Raw genomic sequence first — 18,156 nt, forward strand, 5'->3', positions numbered from 1 at the left:
AGGTGTTGATTTTTTTTTTGCGAATAAAAATATTTTTATTAATGCAACAATAAGAAAGATAAATCGTAATAGATTGTCGTCTGCGTATTTCTCGTGATTTTAATTGTATGGAAATGATAGGAAATATTATCTCAATGATTTAAAATTTTTAACTGTTGCCATCTTATGTTTGTTAACAAATAAAATATTTGTAATTCATTCAAGCAAGGCTTTTAAAATAACTTTCAATTTTCGCTCTTTGCTTTGCTTTTGCAATAATTCAGACATTGGATCAAGTTTTTGCATGTGTAATTTTGTTTTTGTTGGGAATATTGCTTCCTCGTCAAGCATGGGGAGGGATCAGAAAAAAAAAAAAGAAAAAGAAATAACAATAATAAAGAAAATAAAAGAAAAACAATCAGGGGTACCTACAGGGACAGAGGAGATTTGTCAATATTTTTTAATTTGTTATTAAATTTATGTATTGATTTATTTTTAACTTAAATTATTTATTTCAGTTTATTTCATTTTATATTTTTTATTTCATTTATTTATTTAATTTATGTCTGTCATTGGTGTCGCCCAGAACTAAATAATACTAATAATTAAAAAAAGAAACAAATTAAAAAATATTTTTAAAAAATAAATAAATGAAAAATATTTTTAAAACATAAAATAAAATAAAAAAGGGGAAAAGGGTTGAGCAAAAAAAAAATTCTCCTTTTTTTTGGGGGGGGGGACATGGGGCATTGAATTTTTGGGGATGAGCACCCCTGAGAACAATAATATGAAATCTTGACAAATACCTAGCCTTTTCAGACTTTTTTTTCTCACCACCAATCAAATACCCTGGTACAATCCAAGTAAAAGCCTGCAATGAAAAAGAGTAATATGTAAACATACACATTGGATATTTGATTGAAATTATGTGCAAATCATTATTACAATTTAAACACAAACACTAATATAAAACTTGGTACAATTAGAAATTCATTTGCATAAGAAAAATAGGATAGAATGCTAGCATAAAATTAAACAGATTAAACTGAACACACTTAAATACTAACTCACAAACTAAATGATGAAGAAACCTTTACAGGCATATAATTGAAGTCACAGCAAATATTTCATGCATGTATGTGAAATTAAAATGTCCATCCATTTTTCAAGACTTGTACAAAAACTTTAAAACTATATGAGCTTTTAATGATTGCTAAAATAAGATCTAAACGTGAGGCCTTGAAATGAGCTGTTTTGGAACATACACTAGGATTTCAATTATAGGCAAAGAGGACGGAAACTATCCATTTTTAGTTGCAAAATGTGTTAAATTGGGTACTTAACCAACCAGAGTTGTTAGAGTTTTGGTCAGTGGTGGTTTTCACCATGGATAAAACCGGCTTGGATGAAATCAGTTTTGGCCATTAGACGTTGATTTAGGAAATAATAAAGTTTAAAATCAAAATAAATGAGTACATAATTAAAAGAAACATGAAACATCAATCCCATAGTCAGTCACTATTCATTACTTAAGTAAACAGCTCATTTTACAACCTATGCAAGTAATAAATTATGGCATGTTCCAGAAGGTTACTCACATCATAGGAGAAATATTTGATAATCTTTTAAAAATATGTTTTGAATGGTGTAAATTGCACAATATATAATTGTTTCAAAGTTTTATGTACACAAAATGAATTTCCAATTTAATTGAAGTATATTACTTATTTTTTAATACATTGAAAACATGTTACAAGTTTTGTGAAGAATCACTATTAGTTTATGTTGTAGGGTGCAGGCTTTTTAGTATTGTACTACTAACGGGTGCTCTTTGTCTTTGTTGTGAACAATTTTGAATGTTAAATATACGAGAAAAGTTTGCACTTAAATCAATAAATTAGTTTTTATTTCAATCATGATAAAAGCACATAGGATTTCTTTTAATCATGCATTAAATGTGCAATATTATGCATACAAACTGTATGTGTACAAATATTAGTGTGCATTTATACAATACAGTTTTGGCCAGCTCTATGGTGGTTAAATCCAGTTTCGGCCTGTTTTAACCAATTTTTGCCGGTGGCATGGCCAAAATGGGTTTTGTCCGGTCAAAACTACAACCCTGTAAATTTTATGTGGGGACCTCAACATAAAATAATTGTAATTTAACTCAATAAACAAATCAGGCTAAAATTGGAAAAGAGAGAGAGAGAGAGAGCAGAAGCGTAGAAAATGATATCAAAAGAAATGTTAGCTGTGAAACTTTTTCATAAAAATCCTACCTCACAGAAAATATTTGCTGCACAAAACTATTTACTGAGTATGATCAAATCGCCAGAATTTGGTTCATTGCAAAGATATTAAACAAAAATACAAGTTAGCTTAGCAATGAACACATTTTACATAAACTGCAAGAAAAATTATTTACATGGGACAGAAAATAAATAACGAAAACAATGGAGATAAATGAATATGATGTAGTAGAATGACAAAAACTTACCTTAGTAAGCAGGGAAAAACACTCAAAACATTGTAAAGCCAACTAAAAGATCAGATTTTTTTGAATTAAATTAATACATTTGGGTAATAAATAATATGATTGTGAATGCAGCAAAAGATCATGAAAACAAGATGAATACTTACTTCTCTAGTAGGTACAACCACCAAAGCAAATACACCATCTGATCTCTTAATTTTAGGATCCATTTTTTGTAACTGTTGTACCACAGGAACTGCGTATGCTAAAGTTTTGCCTATAAGTATGAATAAATTTTAATGTATCTATATTTAGAAAACTTCTAAGCTTACATGTAGTATACCGACAGCAGTTATGACAGCCAGAGACTACAATTTCATCCTAGTTTTGGACTCATCATTCTAGAATAGTCAAAAACCCAGCTAGAAGATGTTCTCTTATTGTAACTGAGATCGACTCATTTTTATTATCTTAAGCTTAGTTTTTAACATGCAATAAACCGACAAACCAACCAGGCTGTTGGTATATTGGATAAATGTCCGCCTCAGTCATGATCCTGACAGACAAGCAGTAACTTAATACTCGATATATAGTATCCTCTTTTCTTTTTTTAAATGAGAACAGTAAAATATTGATTTAAAAAAACAGTTTAAGAAAAGGATAATTTTTATATGTACCTGATCCAGTGCAAGATTTAACAAGGACATCACTCTCTTTTAATAGTAAAGGTATGGTTCTTTCTTGTACTTGAGTCATTTTTTCGACTCCTAAGCGCTGTTTTAAGCATGCTACCTAAAATAATGTTACAAATATACATATAAACAAAATACAAGGAAGCACATTTTAAGCAGTTAGTGTTGAACAGTCACAAGTGTTCAACACAGTAACACTGAAATAAAAGCATTTCGATGACTTTAAATAACTTATAATAATAAAGAAGCCACACAAACTGATAAAACAATATTATATTCTATCTTTTAAGTTTTCTATTGAAAAATTAAAAAAAAAAAAACTAGGAACATTTTTGATATCAAAATTTATGTTTAAAACAAACTACGCAACAAACACTTTAAAAAGCATTTAAACGCTCACACTAAAAGAAAGATAATTAGAGAGTCAATCAACAAAATTTAAACTGAAAAAAAAAATCAGCAAATGCACAAGGAAAATCAGTAAAAGCTATGGCATATCCGAAAGGGGGCGGGGGTTTAATACCTATTGAGTATTGCATAAAAACAAAAGCAAACACATGCTTGTACATATACATGACTAAATCATATTTTTCAAAGAGAATACCCCTCCAACCCCCCCCCCCCTTAATGACAATTCTGATGTTTTGACATGAGGGAAATTCTGACTGAAGCTTCACTAACATTTTTTGCATGCGGAAACATGATAAAAGATAAAATAATACAAATTTCCTCTTGTACGTCCGTGCACACACACACACACACAACAAAAAAAGCTTAAGAAATGCATACCAAATGTGGATGAAGGTCCAAATCCCCAAATGTACTGGTGGAAAACAAGGTTTCAGACAAACCTTTTTGTTTTGGACTGTCAAATCAAGAAAACAATGTAGTGAATAAAATGCATTAGAAAAGCTATTTTTCAAAATGTTTACAAGTATTAACCATAGGGGCAAGCTTTCAGAAATGGATAAAACAGAAAATACTTTGAATATTCATGGCTTGCTAAGCACTCTCACCTCAAAACAACAACATATCAAATATCACATGTATAAAATTCAATAGTGTTGAAAGAGATTAAAAAATACATTGTCAAAGTGCCACTGATATAACATTTAAGACAAGATTTTGTTTACCTCATTATTACATCAAATTATAATATATTGGCTTTGACTTTTTCGCGCCACCTGATTTTTATCTAAATCATATCATTAAGATGGAAATCCATCCAAAAATGGAAGAGTCTGCATCTGTAACATTAATCTTAGCGATTAAAATAATTTAACAATAAATGTTTTTTTTTTTTTTAAAGTTATCTTTATTATGAGCACTTATCACAAGAGCCGGTACCAGCCAGCTTGCAAGTCCTTGCAAAAAGTCTTATTGCACTAGAGTAGAAAATAATATCTCAAATCTGGTACAGCTCCAAAAATCCAGACTTCTAAAATCTGTACTAACTTTTTTTTTCTTCTTTAATTCAATTAATATATCTGTCAATTCAAGCAGTTTTTAGACGATTTCTTGGATTTCAATGCCTTTGCACATTGCCCCATATCTTTATTGAATTAAAAAAAATTGAAATCAAAGAAACAACAATCATTGATATGTTTAACAAATTGGATAACATATAGTATTGTAGTTGTAACATATGTATATAGTATTGCACAGCTAATTTTGTTTGGTTGCTTTGTTAACGAAAAAATGAACTAAATTCTGTTTTTGTCAATTTAAATGCTGTTGTCAGCCTTATGAAAGTGTTTAAAATTAAATGCAAAATTTCAGATACACAAATATTAAAAGGCAGAATATAATTGTAATATATAGTTTTTGAATTCATTTGAACCAAAATAAAAAGATTTAAAAATAGTCTCTAAGTCTTGTGCATATTTAAATCCCCATAGAGATTCAACATGCCTTACAGATTGCCTGAAAAGTTTCTGATTGCGAATTTTAATAGCAATCACACTACTTGCAATATTTAAAAGGAAAAACATGGGGTGCATGCACTACATCACTATAAGAAGTATTAAGAGTACATACATGTACATATGTATGTATTTTAACGAAAATAAAGTTATCGGTGATTTCACGTTTTGAATATTTTATGAATTTACTATAAACAGAATCAAAATTTAATTATAATGTATAAAGTTCAAACATTTCGCAATTCATAAATTTTCTCTATTACGATGAGCTTGTGAAAATTAAAGCCTCGTGAAAAAAAAGTGTTTTTTAGTATTTAAATTGACCTTGGATAAATCACGTAAGTGGTAAGGGGCGGCAGATTTCAAATCTGCCTAGGGGCGGCATGAAGATAAATTCGACCCTGACAACAACAAAAACATTGTAAGGCCTTTCTGATAATGATTCACTAAATTGTTCCAGAAATAAAAACATTTTTATTTTAAAAACTAACCTACTGTTAACAAGAGAAAATGTTCCAGTAGTCAGCCATGGAAATCCAGTGATCGGCCATGTATGAGCCCAGTAGTCAGCCATTTCATTTTCATTACTCTTATGGGGTATGAGTGAATAAATTTAAACAAAATTTAATTGGAAACTTGTAGCATAGCATTGTACTTAAAAAATTAATTATTACAATAATTACGAAAGAATTCTGCATTCTTGATGTCTTCGTAACATCTACGTTTTACTTTTCAACCAGTGTGGATATGCATCACATGCAATAAATTTATTATTTATCTTCTACATCATGTACTAAAGTAATATCATATATTTAAAAAATAGAAATTAAAGAATGGAAAATACCATGGTTTTTTGGGAAAGGAATTTTGAAAACATAGGAACATAGATTCTCCCCCTCCCCTGACCCTGACGCAAAAAGTTTTACCTGTGTATGCTAAGATAAAGAATGAATTAATGATCAATACGACTGACACTTGACTGGTCCATGTTCGTTAAAACAAAACTTCAACATGCGGAACAAAAAATTAGAATTGTAGTTTTGGAAACAATTTTACCACAAAACAAAGCAAGTAAAAATCTGTTCAAAAAGCACTTAAAAGATTGGCAATCATAGGCCCATCTAAAATAAAATACAAAATTTAATTTGAAAGAAGGGTACTTTTATTGTGAACAAACTGGACTAAGTCGAATTATGTTGGCAGGTCCGTAGTTTCAAAGTTTTCTCGAGTGAGAGGGGGGGGGGGGGGGAGGTATGAATTCAGTGCATTTTATGGGAAAAAAGTTTCAAAATACAAGCAAAAATGCAAATTTAAATTATGTTACAAAAATATAAAGGGTCAAATCCCCCCCGCCCCCGACTTATTGCCAGATGATGGGCTTGTATGTGGGTAAGTGGAAATTGAGAAATGGGGGATGTCATGAAGATAATCTTACAGCTTTCAACAAGAACACTAGGAAACAATGAATAAATTAAAATGGAATGGGTAGCAACACAATGCAAAATTGAAACCATGTTATTTTAAAATAAATTGGGCCTACTTTTAAACAAGAAGTAAATTTTGATTCCCTTGTCAAGATAACCCAATGAATTAAAAATTTGGTTAGAAGTAGTAATAACAAGTGGTACCAACATTTGGAATAATTAGTCTAAATAGAATACAGGTTTCCAGAACTTTTGGTGAAGCAAATAGTTTAGCAAAATGAGCAATAGAAAGAGTATTCACAGGTTTAACGTGCATTGAAATAATTAGAGCTAACGTAATTGTTGAAGTATTACCTTTTAATTCCTTACAATGAGAATGTTTATTTATTGCTGATTAAATACTATTTGCTGTCTGATCATTTGTTTTGTCACTTTCATCAACGCATCATGGTTTGATTAAAAAACCTGATAAATTACCATTTGGTAATGACAAGTTGAGTATTAGAACTTATATTCTAAACGCAACGATGGACTGAATTTACAACCTGTTTTGAGAATTCTTTACTAAAACCAACATTAGAAGCAGTAAAATGATGAAAGACTCTATTTGTCAGAAAAAGTAAAGGCACAAAATTTAAACATTTTCATTTGAAGAAATAACGTTAGATAGGGATTTTTTACTCAAAACAGCTGAATTGCCACTGTGTCAATACTCTATTTTAATTACTATTTTATGAACTTTAGAAAATCCATATTAAGTATGTGGTTGACTATTGGGTACATGAACCAAACAATACAGAACCAGTTCAGTGGTCAATCTGCCATGACCGACTATTGGAAATGCGTAAGAATTCAGTACCCAGTGGTCAGCCACCCCTCTAAAAATAATTGAGACTTAAGAAGGAGTTTATTTTTTAATTGAAATGTTATGCTATACAATCCATTAAAAACATAAGTAAAAGCAAATTTACAGTAGAACGAAAAAAAGGATAGCTTATTTAAAGGTGATGTGTTTTCTTAACAAAAAAAAAAATAATAATAATAATAATAAATAAATAAAATAAATAAGCAGAATTGCAAACTAGGATCATGAGCACACTATTTAAAATAAAAGCACTCATTACTACTTAATGAAAAGTAATTACAACTTCACTGTTATTGAATGATAATTGGGGACAAGTGAAGAAGTGTGGGGAATGCATCATACCTGATTTTGAGCTATACATATTCTATTTATAAGCAGTTTTATGTTCCTGTGGCTGACTACTGGAGCACTTACCCTATTTTTAAAAAAAATTACTTTGAAGTCAAATGTAAAGCAACATTTTTAAAAAACATAAATAATTTTTCAGGAAACATAGGAAAAGGACAATATTTATGCAAAGTGTGTGTTACAAAGGTAATAGGTAAACAAGGTAACATCTGTAATTTTCAATCAGCATAAACTACCTAACGTTTTTAAATACCAACTGCATTGTTAAATCTTAAAATTAATGTTTCTTTCATTATTTAGATACAAATATACATTTCTTTCTAAAAAATATCACAGAAAAACATTACAGTATCATTGTCACAAACATAAAGTATCACATAAAAGAAAAAAATTATTTAAAACCAAATTTTATTGATTATATTAATATGTAGTGTTCATATGTGCTTCAAAATTAATACTTTACTTTAAATTTGAATATATGTTAATTAAATTACATAAGCATTAGCTATTTCACTCATTTTTCCTTAGTTAGCTACTTTTATAAAATTGCAAAATTCAGAAACAAAAAATATGTGTGTTAGTGTTTTTTTTTTTTTTTTTTTGATCAACTCTTAATTTTTAACTAGACATTTTTCATCCTTTTTAAAATTGTTATATTTCTAATAGTCTCATGAATATTAAATAAAAAGCAATATCATATAATTACATTACATTAATGAAATATTATTTTGTGATATTTTAGATAAAAATGAATAACATTTGTATCAGTTCGTTTATGATTTTTATATTGCAAATATCATAGTTTGAAAAATAAATACAAAAAAAAATCAAAACATAATTTTGATGAATAATATTAATATATTTTTTTAAATGAATATTATATGATAAGATCAATTGATACAGTGGCATACCTAGCATAGGTGACACTCTTGTGGAAATTTGTGGCAACACCACCCACAACCCCACCTGCAAAAAAAGTCAGAACCACTCAAGGGTATAACCTAGTTTTCGACTAGGATGCCCTGGCCTCGTAGTAGCATCGAGTGAGAATATTGAGATTTTTTTTTTTTTGATGCATTAATTATCTGCATGTTATTGATATACAAGATCTTAGAGTCGGCCAAAACTTACGAAAAGTCAACACTTTTATAGACTTGGGGAGAAATGGCAGGTACTGGCTCTTCACCCTAATCATGCTACAGGACAACCATCAGCAAAAGCATGTGAAAGGCATCTTCCATTTCTCACAGAATCTCCCAAAATTTAGTGACTGTTCTTAAATCTTCAGCAGGCATAAAGACTTCATATTTTGCAACAGGGACACAAGGAAAAATAGTTAGAATCCAAAAATATGTTTTACTATGCTCTTTCAATTACTAATAATTTAGAATTTTTTTTTTAAATTTTACATTTGTCTTATTTTCTGACAATACTACAACCCAGGGTCCAGGGTCTCCTGTTTACATGATTTAACCGGTTGGATGGGGCCCTGAAGAGAGTTTTTTTTTATTTTTTATTTTTTAATCAAGACAAGGAGCAAAGAGACTCTTGATCCAGCTCTCCCCAGAATTAATGATTTGGAATGGAAACTTGGAGGACTTAGTGATCACAAAAATATTTAACTTGTCTCAGTCACTATTGGTGAGAGTCCCAAGTCTTAATCAATCAGGCCATCACGTCTTCATGTTTTCTTGTAATAATAAGATATGCAATGAGCATATTACTCTATGTAAGAAATAAAACTCAGGGGATTATAGAGGGGTTTGAAATCTTGAGAAATTTCACACAAAATATGTAGTATCAAAGTTTGAATTTAAGAAAAAGTCTACATTTATGTATAGATAATTTGTTTTTCTAAAAAAAACAATGAATTGCAAAAACAGAAAAATTAGTATATAGCTTACACGCTTAGTGATGAAATTTCAGGATTTCCTGTAAACACAGATGAAGAATGCAATTTGTCAAAACTAGATTTTGCTTTAGATCCATCGAATTCTCTTGATGATGGATTTAATTTCTTCTTCCAACGTGCTTTGTTACTTTTTTTGCCTTTTTCTGGTGACTTGATCACCGGGAATGAATCCACTAAATCCTGAAAAGTAGTGAAATTCTGTTAGAACTTTTGATAAAAAGAATGCATATGACTAAATTCCCATTACCTTGCTGAGAACATACTCAAACTAAGTTATGAAAACAGTTCAAAAAGGAAAAGGTTTAGTAGAATATAGTAAAATATATTACCGAGCTTTTTTCGCCTACTTCTGAATTCTTCTTCTTCTTGCTGGTAGTTAAATTAATTAAAAATCCAGAATTATCCATGATTAATTATCCTTTTTAACCTTTCAACTTCTGTACGGTACACAAAACACGAGCATGCTGTCAATTCAAAATAAAAACATGATATTACTTCACTTCACTTCTCTTCGGTATCATGTTCAGCCGCTTCATGGAGTGCCAAGTGATCGGTTGCTTTGAACCGGCACCCCCCCCCCCCCCCCACACACACACCAGTCTTGAAATTTGATACCCGAATTATTATTATTTATTATTATTATTATTATGGTTATTAAATTTTTAAGCTAAAGACGAAAATCCGATTATGTGGCATCCATTAACAGATGCCTTTTTTCAGCTCAAAAACTCTTTTTCCATTTAAAAAAGAGGTCTTTGGAAAGTTTTGCCTAGAAATGTTGAAAAAAAAATAACGAAATATTCATTTGGTACAAAAAATTCTCTTATTATCATCGTAATTTCCTGATTTTAAGTCTATTGGTTCCTTCATCAGAAAATTGGTGAAAACTCACTCTTTTCACTTGGGTACTAGGCCAAATCGAAAAATTTTTTGTTTCGAAATTTTATGTTGATAAAATGTTACTCCTATAGTCCTACATGCACCATAAAAGCATTTAACCAAATTAAAAAATATGTAGATATTCAGCAGGAGTGCAAAAATGTACAACTTTCTTCAAAAAGGTAATTTTTGTTATTTATCTTTTAAAAAATCACACATAACTTTAAAGAAAATATCGAGTTCCAAAATTATTAGCGAACAGATGTTCAAATCAACATTTGCAAATTAATAATAAACAAGCAGGGCCGATCCTAGGGTGTCGGCCGCCCGCGTGCAAAGACCTAATGTGCCGCCCCCCAAGAGTAATTTGCATATTTTGACTAATCTTTAACGTCCATATAAATCTTTCTACAAATTTCTATATACCAAGTTCCAATAAATAAATAAATAAATAAACAGAAGAATGATGAACTTATAAGAAGGAAGAAAAGTTTTATAGTAAGAAACTGCTTAGGTACAATTTTTATCTTTGAAGAAAGTAAAAAAGGCCAAAAATTACTAGTCGTTAAAAACGCATTTTATAGTTTGTCTTCGGTGACATCAGAGGAAGGGGGATTGCTCCGAGAAGATTATTGAAATTGGTTTTATCGAAAAATAGTTTTAGTTCATCTTTGGTTGTGTTCGGTTGCAAGAACAAAAGAGTCGGGTATATTCAAGGTGCATGGAGAAATTTTCAAAATTGACGTCAAATATCACAGTTTTAGGAACTTTTTCGAGACTTCAGAGGAAAGTAATGTTGGAGCACTTTCCTAAAATTCTTTCAAAATTGAAATCAACTTGAAGCTATTTTTGGTGAGCGTAGTTTAGGAAGGATCAGCGCTCTTCCCGAAAATTTTCCGAAATTGAAGTTTTAAACACGCAATTTTGGGTTACCTTTGTTGACGTTGCTCGAGGGAGGGAGATTCAATCGTCTCCCATCGAAAGTTTTCGAAACTGAAGTTTTAAAGCGCAAATTTAGGCTATTTTTGCTTACGGTAGGGGATCTGGCGGCCTTCCTCCGGGAGTTTCTCGGCACTATTGTCTCAAAACCCCATTTTTGGCTATATTTGAAAACGATAGGGGTAACGTAAAAATGTTCTGAACCGAAATATTTTTCGGAATTAAAATCCATTATGGGCTATTTTTGGAAGGAAGGGTTTTGGGGCTCCCAAGCGGATATTTCTAAAAGCGCAATTATATACTATCTTTGGTGACGTTAACGAAACTGGGAAACTTTGGCGGATATTTTTCGATATTAATATCTAAAAAATACTGTTATTGACTTTTGTCCACCTCACCTCGACCATTGATGGGTAGACCCTAGCGCTGTAAAGAGTTACATAAGCCAGGCAGTTCTAATCCGGAATTTCTTAGAAATTGAAGTCCCAAAATCGTATTTTAGGCATTGTTTGAGAACGATGAGACTCAAGAGCGAGCGGGGGTTCAGTGTGCCCTCACGAACTGTTTTTTTTTTTTTTGAAAATGTAAGTCAATTTCAGGCTAGTTTAGGCGTGGCTCCACGAAACCGTCTAAAAACGAAATTTTGAGGTGTATAGTGATTGGGTTGGAGAAAAGGGGGAGGAAAGGGGTCCTTCTCCGAAAATTCTTGAAACCGATGTTTGAAAAACGCAATTTTAGTTTGTTTTTCAATACGTTAAGTGAGAGGGGCTGGGATTCGCGGCCTCTCTAAAGACGCTAATTGACACTGTCTTTGGTAGTAATGTTTGGGAATGGATTTCGGGGCCCTCCATCGCAAAAATTTCGAAAAAGAAATCCGAAAAATGTCACTAAGCAATTTTTGATGACATTAGGAAAAGCTGTCCTCTTAAAACACATTTTGGATTTTAGAGCCAACATTTTTAGACTATGTTTGATTAAGTTCAGGTGGAAGGGGTGAATCAGAGGCTTAATTGGGTCTTTAAGATCGGTGGTTCAACCAGCGAAATTTTCCGAAATTTAAGTCCTAGGAACGCAGTTTTAAGCCTTCTTTAGTCTCGTCAAGGAGCTCATGGCATCCTTTGAGATCTTCGTTTTCTTCGTTTTGCAGTCACATTTAAATTTGCTTCCCGGTGCAAGAGCCTTGTCCTCCTACCTGATCAGAAACCGGGAAGTTCATTCGGGATCTTAATTAGAAAAAATTGCCGTAAAGAAGGAAAATGACAAAATTTTAGTTCGTAATTCAAATATGTTTGAATCTCAGGGGAGTCGCAATTTTCCACTTTCTCTCCACGCATCCACGATTGTTGAACACAGAATTTGTTGTTTGAAATGTTTGCGAGAGTATCTAATCAGTATAGCTTCTTAAAAAAAAAAAAAAAAATATGTCTTCATTGTTTAGGTCTATAAAAGTTTGGGGGGGGGGGGGGGTAAACATTAGTGGCCGCCCTCGGTGCTCCTTTTAGAAGGCACCCTTTCATGCTTTAGGAGGAGGGCCATTTCCCTCATTTCTCCTCCCCTGTATCCATGCCTGATTACCGGTTCTGTCACAAATTTTGCAACCAAATGAAGAATGTGTGTAAAGAGTAGATATTAATGGACAATGAACCAACAAAATGTTCCCTAACATTCTATTTTTCTTAAACTATGCTATGCTGTCGGGAAATCGACACTTACTTTGATAATTGAACATTTAAAATTCAGCATATTTATTCGACTTAGTATAAGTTATCTTGTGAGGAATTCTTGAGGAATTTTGCTTGATTATAAGAACTATATGATGCGGCCCGCGGCCGCCCCTTGCTTTGGCCGCCCTTGTGCGGTGCACACCCTGCACACCTGCTAGGATCGGCCCTGTAAACAAGAAGTTCCGTCTAGAACTAAACGAGCCTACTCTCCCGCATACCCATACTACTTTCTAGTACCTGATCAATATTCTCAAAAATAGCTAAAATCGCAAATTGTTTCAAACATACTTTTTAATATTTTAAGCTGATTTCTAGGAATAAAATATTCTTCACTCGTCTCAAAAATTAGATGCGTAAAAAATAAATAAATAAACGAACAAATAAAATAGCAGCACCTTTTAAACAAAGCAGCTAATACACTTTTTTCCATTAAAAAAAAAAAAAAAAAAAAAATTCTTTAACAGCTTTCAAAACGAAAAAATAATAATTAAAATTAATAATCTTATTAAAATAAATACATTATACCAAAAAAAAAAATCGTTTCTTTTTCCCTTGTTGCCAAAAGTAATTTTTTTAATTAATTAATGCACTTACCAAAATAAATAAAAACAATAAAATGTCAATTTAAAAAGATAATTTTCACTGTCAAAAAAAAAAATCATCTGCGCATATCTTTATGTAAAAACATAAATGACTTCGAGTTTATCCGCCGAAAATTGAATACCTAAATTAAAACTTTAGCGTGAAAATAAAAACAAGTCATATTGACAATAATTATTTCACAGTTAAAATCATAGCTGCGGAGTCGGAATCAATCTCATTTTGAGATAAAGGAGTCGAAGTCGAATATCCAAGAATCGGACTCGGTCATTTGTCCTCCGTGTATTAATTTTTGCCAAAACTACGAAGTCAGAGTCGAAGTCGGGGAGTCGGACTGCGACTAACTGTCGGGCACAGGAGTCGGAGTCGTAATCAGGTGCCCCTAAATTCTTGAAGTCGGAGTCTAGAGTTTGTCGTCAAGAGCTATTTCCAACAAAATTTGTTTGAAGTAAATCCGCCTTCAAATACGGAATCTGCATTGACTTTCAGTTTCCCCGTAGGCGCTAATGTTAAGGGATTCAAACTGTTCAAAATTGAACGGAAAATTGTTCAAATCAAAAAGAAATTTTATACACAAGTTTTTTATCAAAAGCCTTTTCCTACAAAATTTGAAGCAAATTCGCCTCACAGTTCGGAATTGCCTTGAATTTCCCCCAAGGCGCTAATGTTAAGTTTTTTTGAACTGTTCAAAATTGAACAAAAAATAGTTCAAATCAAAAAACTAAATATAGGAGTGAGGTGTCCTCGCCGAGATCTTTCGGGAAAAAAAATTGTTCGAATCGGACTATTCACTCAAAAGTTATTAGGGGGAAGGGGGGACAGACAGACAGGCAATTTTTCCCCACCTCTATACCCTACTTTCCAATTTTTAATTTTTCGATATTTATTTATTTACTTATTTATTTTGACTTTTTTTTTTTTTGTTTTTTGTAATATTTTCAAGATGCATTAAGCCTTCTTTCATGCTTTTTTCGTCTTTCTCTGACTTTTACTGGGAAAGTAGACTAAAAAATAATGTATTGAAAATAAAAAAAATTAGCTTAAACTTGAAAAAATCCATTTTGTGGGAGACCTAAATATCGTATAACAGAAGACTTTCATTTGACTCGAATTACGTACTTTATTGTTTCTACTTCTCAACTTGATAATTTCTTAAAAATTACCTTGCATTTTTCAAAAAAATACATTTAAAAAATTAGGGCTTTTTTTTCTTTTTGCAATTCTTTTTTCTAAGCTGAACTTTCACATAAGTTGTCTAAAAACGAAATGAAAGATTTCCTACACCCCTTCAGGGCCAGATTACTAAATAGGCAATGTAGGCAGTTGCCTAGGGGCCCCGAGGTTCTCAGGGGCCCCGGAGAAATCTTAAAGTTGAAAATATGTAAGAAAAAAGTTCTTTTCGACCAAAAAAAAAAGAAGAAAGAAAGGAAAAAGTTTTTAAAAAATGACCCTCCCTTCCTTTTTTTTTCTCTCTCTATATCATCTTTTACTGCTGTCAAACAAGAAATTTTTTATGCATGTGGGATCCGGGGCACATACAACAGCTATGGGGCCCCTACCAAAAGGTTTTGTTATTCATTTTTCAAAGGTCAGGGAGACCATGGCCTTTTGTTTCAGCTGATAAAGGGCTGACAGTGGCAGATTTTCCATACCTCAATCGTTGCATATGGGAGGTTCTCCACAACATAAGGGCCCTAAGAAGGAATTAAAATAGAACATGAAAAAAGTATTTACGTTATACAAGTTAGGCCTAAAAAAAAAGGTAGATCCGTCATTGTGGCCCGACGGCATCCAGATCATTATAAGTATTGGCTAACGATTAACTACATAACTCAGTGGCGTAACTACGTAACGCAAGACACCGCACCATGGGGGGGGGGGGGGAGCGGAGCCAGGAGGAGCCCAAAAATTGTTGAGCATTGTTTTCATTTAATTTTGTAAAAATTTTCCAAAAATCAAACTTAGTTTAAATATTTTTTTGCTGGGGCCCCTAAAACCCAAAAACTTATTGACCCAGGGCCTCGATTATGATATTGGGGCCACAGGTCACACACTTTTTCGGTGCCCTCTTGTAGTCAAACAATACAATTTTTTCCATTTGCTAGAAAAGTTTTAGCCAATTGGAGCCCCCAAATAGCAGGGGCTTTGCTAAGGCCTAGTAGGCCTGTTCAGTAAACAAGCCCTATAGAGAGAAGAGGGCCCACAGTCCAACTTCCATGTGCGAAAACCAAACTTTGGCTTGGCGATTTCCTAGGACACCTGCCATGGAAAAAAGTGAAAATCCCTGAAAGAAAAGGAAAAGGTCCTGGCCGTATCGGAGCCCGGAGAAAAGCAACCAAGAGAAGTTTTTCGGTGGATCTGGATTGGAGAAGGGGAGGGGGATCGAAGTTGGAAGGGCCCCGAAAATGTTTGAGCTTTGTTTTCAATTTTATTACATTTTTCCGTAAATCAAACTTAGTTTCAAATGCTTATATTGGTTCTAGGGACCCCTAGAGCCCCAGAACCTTGACGACCAAGGGCTCCCAATTAAGATATCGGGGGCCCTAAGCCTAACAATTTTCGGGGCCCTCTTGTAGCTAAACATTAGTTTTTTTTTTTTCACTTGCTAAAACAGTTTTAGCCATTTGGGGGCTTCAAATAGCAGAGGCCGTGGTCTAATTTTCCTATTCAGTAAACAGACCCCGAGTGAAGAGAAGGGGGATCCGCTGCCATACTTCCGTACGTGAAAGCCAAACCTTGGCTCATTGCAAAAAGTATCATTGCCCTCCCTAGACCACCTGACACGGGGAGAAGAGAAAATCCCTGAAAGAAAAGGAAAATCCTGAAAAAGGGTAAGATCTGGGATGGGGACAAAGTTATCAGCAGTATGCCCCAGTTTCCTACTCGGTACACTTTATTAAGAGAAATCTCACAAATAGCTATGCTCGCGGAAATTTGTCAAGGACCCGATTAACGAGTGAGGGCCCAAACTTAGCAAATTTCATCAATTTATTGTAATTTTCAAAATTTCATGCATGGGGGGGGGGGAGAAGTTGTCAGTAACGCAATTTTTCGTGCGTCTCTGATAGTCATAATAAAATATAACCAATTCTAACAAATAAGTTTTTGTTTTAAAACCTTAAACTACTTCTGGGCATTTTTTTAAAGAGGAATATTTTGCTTGAATAAGTTACTGCTAAACCTCTATTATTTATCAAAAACGTAGTTGAAGATTGTGCACCTGCGACCAAGTAAACTTACTGAATCTCTTATACATAAAATATTATGTACATAGAAATTTACAGTTACATCTACAGTTGATTTGCCACAAAACAATTAATAGCCGCGAAAGACTATTAATTGTTTATTTTTTTATTTACCAGCGTATAAGAAATTTTCTTAATTCTGATACAGTGAAAATCTCGCCGAACGTACAACCCTTAAGCACGAACACCCCTTATCCTGACGCAGACAGCGGCGGATACAGCCGGCGGGCAACCGGGCATTTGCCCGGTGGGCCGGTCATGCTTTGGGCCGATCAACTGACAGCAAAGTACTTCGGGCCTGTCTACTAACAGCAAAATGTAAATTTTGCGCAAATGTGTTTAGAATAACGCAAATTCGCAAAACAGCCTCAGCTCCTCTTAACGCATGGGCTAAAGCTTGCATGTGGAGGGAGGCAGGTCCGTCACCAAGAGGTGGGGGGGGGGATTTCTGAAATAGGGCTGCCCAGGGCCTGATTACCACACAGACTGACTAGGCCTAGGCCTGGGACCCCATGTTCCTAAGGAACTCCACATTTTTCAAAGAATTATGCATAGCATTGCAACGATATGAAAAATACATGTATTTAAAAAAATAATAATAAAAAATTATGACTTATTTATTGGAAAAAAACTTCTTTAAAGGGGAATTTTCAGTGGTGGCGCTAGGAAGTCCCCGACAGGGTGGCAAACTTGCCCGACAGGGGGGCATTGCCAAATTTTAGTTTGAAAGATCCCCCCCCCCCCCCCCAGAGCCTGATCATCCTGACACTAGACATGGGCACATTTCTATTTCAGGAAATTCATTTTGTGCCGCCCCTTCCTCCCTCCATACTTGCGTTTTTACACAACCGTACTAAATTTGGTGGTACCTCATATCACTGTAATATATACATTTAAAAAGTAGAAGAGATATAGTAGTATACGATAAATATGTAAATGTGGTTAAACTTTTGCCCGTTGCAGTAAACCGTAAATACCAAAATGATCTATCATATAACTTTTACTAGTAAGTAGAGACTAAATTTGGAGTGGTTTTCTGATTTGCAAAGAGATCACACTTTTAAGGCGAATTTTTATCAACAAATAGATTTTTTCCTTGTTTTGGCATTTGCAAAACTATCAATGATATCATTGTACTCTAGATTCTCAGT

The 18,156-nt window shown here is 33.1% G+C and overlaps 1 protein-coding gene across 1 annotated transcript in view; it reads right to left on the reverse strand.

Annotated features, from left to right (window-relative positions):
- Window positions 1–10,083, reverse strand: part of LOC129220249 (probable ATP-dependent RNA helicase DDX31) — a 46,126-nt gene extending 36,043 nt beyond the window's left edge. Inside the window, exons 1-7 of the mRNA XM_054854625.1 lie at window positions 9,948–10,083; window positions 9,611–9,798; window positions 3,937–4,012; window positions 3,133–3,247; window positions 2,623–2,732; window positions 2,480–2,521; window positions 786–850 (exon numbers count right to left, since the gene is read on the reverse strand). Coding sequence (XP_054710600.1) covers window positions 786–850; window positions 2,480–2,521; window positions 2,623–2,732; window positions 3,133–3,247; window positions 3,937–4,012; window positions 9,611–9,798; window positions 9,948–10,025 — 674 coding nt within the window. The 5' untranslated portion in view covers window positions 10,026–10,083. The remainder of the gene's footprint in view (window positions 1–785; window positions 851–2,479; window positions 2,522–2,622; window positions 2,733–3,132; window positions 3,248–3,936; window positions 4,013–9,610; window positions 9,799–9,947) is intronic.
- Between the last annotated feature and the right edge of the window lie 8,073 nt (window positions 10,084–18,156).

This window comes from Uloborus diversus, chromosome 4 (genome assembly GCF_026930045.1).
Source record: "Uloborus diversus isolate 005 chromosome 4, Udiv.v.3.1, whole genome shotgun sequence".
NCBI lineage: Eukaryota > Metazoa > Arthropoda > Arachnida > Araneae > Uloboridae > Uloborus > Uloborus diversus.